The 2,637-nt window shown below is 32.1% G+C and overlaps 1 protein-coding gene across 6 annotated transcripts in view; it reads left to right on the forward strand.

The window, feature by feature from the left end:
* SENP6 (SUMO1/sentrin specific peptidase 6) overlaps positions 1–2,637 on the forward strand; it is a 108,042-nt gene that overhangs the window by 96,217 nt on the left and 9,188 nt on the right. For all 6 annotated transcript variants that reach the window (XM_015569432.1, XM_015569431.1, XM_015569437.1 and 3 more), the window contains one exon: positions 1,880–2,310. In XM_015569432.1, coding sequence (XP_015424918.1) covers positions 1,880–2,310 — 431 coding nt within the window. The remainder of the gene's footprint in view (positions 1–1,879; positions 2,311–2,637) is intronic.

Genomic DNA, 2,637 nt, shown 5'->3' on the forward strand with positions numbered 1-2,637 from the left:
ATTTGTCAGAAATGAATTATAAAAATTTTAAATAGAAATATAATTTTGAAATACCCACAATTTGGCAACAGAGGCACATCCTTCTTAGTCACTCTATCTGATGTGGATAGAAATTATGATCAGTAGTGAAAAGTAGAGAATGAATAAAGATGTGGAGCCAGAAAATGATTCTGCAAGAGTACTATGCCATTTGTGCATGGAAGAATAGCCCTAATTCATGAGGGTGCATTTTGTTTTATTTTTAAGAGGTAAGCCACAAGTATTTATACGCACTGATTATATTACATAGACTGCCATATATTTGTCATTTGTTTTATTTTCAATTTTCCAATTAAAAACTATTTGTTAAAAATTGTCCCAGTAATTGATATGGGGCAGAAATTTGATATTTGGATCTAATCCATCTTCAGATACGTGGGATTACCTGTTTTAGCCTCATTGAGTGATTTAAGCTCAATGTAGCTGCTATTAAAAGGATCATTAAAGCAAAATGTTGGCTCTTAGAGGTTGAAAGTGATCTCAGCTGTTTCTTCCAGCTTTCTTCTGTCAGCTAGGTGAAGAAAGAATTTTCCTTTTTCAGTGAAGCATTAAAAAATTTATAGCTTATATCTACATTGTCATAACTGAGAAATGTTAAAGACAGTGATAAACTTAGGTTTTTGCTGTAGGTTGAGAGTCACTGTTTAATCAGCTTTAAAACACATTTTTTCACATTTTAACATTTCTGAAATTCAGATGTGACATACAATTAGCTGTGTCTTAGAGTTCAAGTGAGAAAGTTGGTGTGCTGTTATTTCTACCACCCTAATCTCACCTAAGTCCACAGGATACTGAGGATTAGTAATTAAGAAGAGAAGCATTCCTCTACTTGTCCTTTATAGTACTGAGAATGAAGCCAACCTCTGATCTTTCTATTTAGGCTGTCCAATGAAGAGACAGTGCTGTTTTGTAGTACGTTGGGGTAATTTAACATTTTGCAGAAATGAGAAGGTAGCATAACTTTTATTCTCATCACTAGATTTATTTTTTTCATTCAAAAAATACCTGTTGAAGATCCTACTATATTACAAACATTGTGCTCAGGCTAGTAAGTTCTCTGACATCTATGGCCTGTTCCTTTTATTTTAGCATGTAATACTACCTAGCAAATAGTAAGCCCTTTAATAAAATTCTTCATTAGATTAATCACTAGTAGCCAATGTTTAGCTGTGTAGCTTCTTACTTATGGCTTATATCCTGCTGTTGAGAGCTGTGGTACCTGAATTCAGCTATATCACGAGCATCCACTTGATAGCTGGAACTCTACTAATATTTTCAGTTCTTTTATAATCATTACATTGGATATGTTATTTCATTTTAGTGTATCTACATTTCAGTATAGCGTGAGACAAAGGATTATTTGATACTTTCAATGTTATGCAATTCCTACCTTATTAATAAGAGACACACAGACATGGTTAAAGTTTCTTAAAAGCTATATATATGTACAATATTTAAAAACTTCAAAATTATACAGTCTGATTAAACTTCTGAAGACATTTTAATTTTAAGACTAGATAGATTTCTATCCTTTGACATAAATAAAGCAAAAGGTAGGTGAATGGGAATGATAAATTGGCAGTGATATCATTTATATTTTGTTAAATTACCTGAAAAAAATAATAAATTTTTCATTCCACAAGCAAGAAAAGGTTTAAAGGATTGTTTGCAAAAGTGAATATAGGCTAGAAAATTCTAACAGAACTTGGGTTGAAAAAATTGGGCATTCTTAATAAATTTCTTCAGAAAAGCTTTAGAAAAGCATTTCAATTGTTATTTATTGCCAAATATAATAAACTTTTCTAATAATATATTCAGTGGTTTCATTTGTTTTTTACAGTGCACACTGGTTTTTGGCTGTTGTTTGTTTCCCTGGTTTGGAAAAACCGAAGTATGAACCTAATCCTCATTACCATGAAAATACAACCATGCAAAGATGTTCAACTGTAGAGGACAGTTGTATTTCTTCTCCTTCAGCCAGTGAAATGGACAGTTGTTCACAAAACTCTTCTGCCAAGCCTATAATTAAGAAGATGCTAAACAAAAAGCATTGCATGGCTGTAATTGATCCAAGTGCTGAACAGGAAGAAAGTGACTCTCGTTATCGGAGAAACATATGCAGTGCGAAATGTAGTCTGAAAAAAATCAATCATACTGCAAGTGAAAATGAAGAATCAAATCAAGGAGAATCTGCATGCCAGAAAATTGTTGATAGGACTACAAGTGAGAATGGCCTACAGAATGAATATTTAAATTCTATGCACCATACAGGTATGTTTCTAAATGTTTTGGAAGAATCAAGGAATTCAGAGTAAATTGGATTTTTTATAATCAGGATTAAGATTTCAGGGTACACTTTTTATTAAAAGTCAGATTTATTGAAGTATAATTTACTTAAATGGAACATTTCATCATTTTATAAGTATAGTTCAGTGAGCTTTGATAAATGTTTATAGTCATGTAATCACTACAGCAGTCGATTTAGAACCTTTCCATCACTCCAAAAAAAATTGCCTTGTACAGTCTATTCCCCTCACCTCTACAAAGAGTGCAGTTTTAAAATTGTAGTACAGGGTCTACATTTTCCATTCATAAGAT

Source organism: Myotis davidii, unplaced genomic scaffold, assembly GCF_000327345.1.
Source record: "Myotis davidii unplaced genomic scaffold, ASM32734v1 scaffold104, whole genome shotgun sequence".
NCBI classification, from domain to species: domain Eukaryota; kingdom Metazoa; phylum Chordata; class Mammalia; order Chiroptera; family Vespertilionidae; genus Myotis; species Myotis davidii.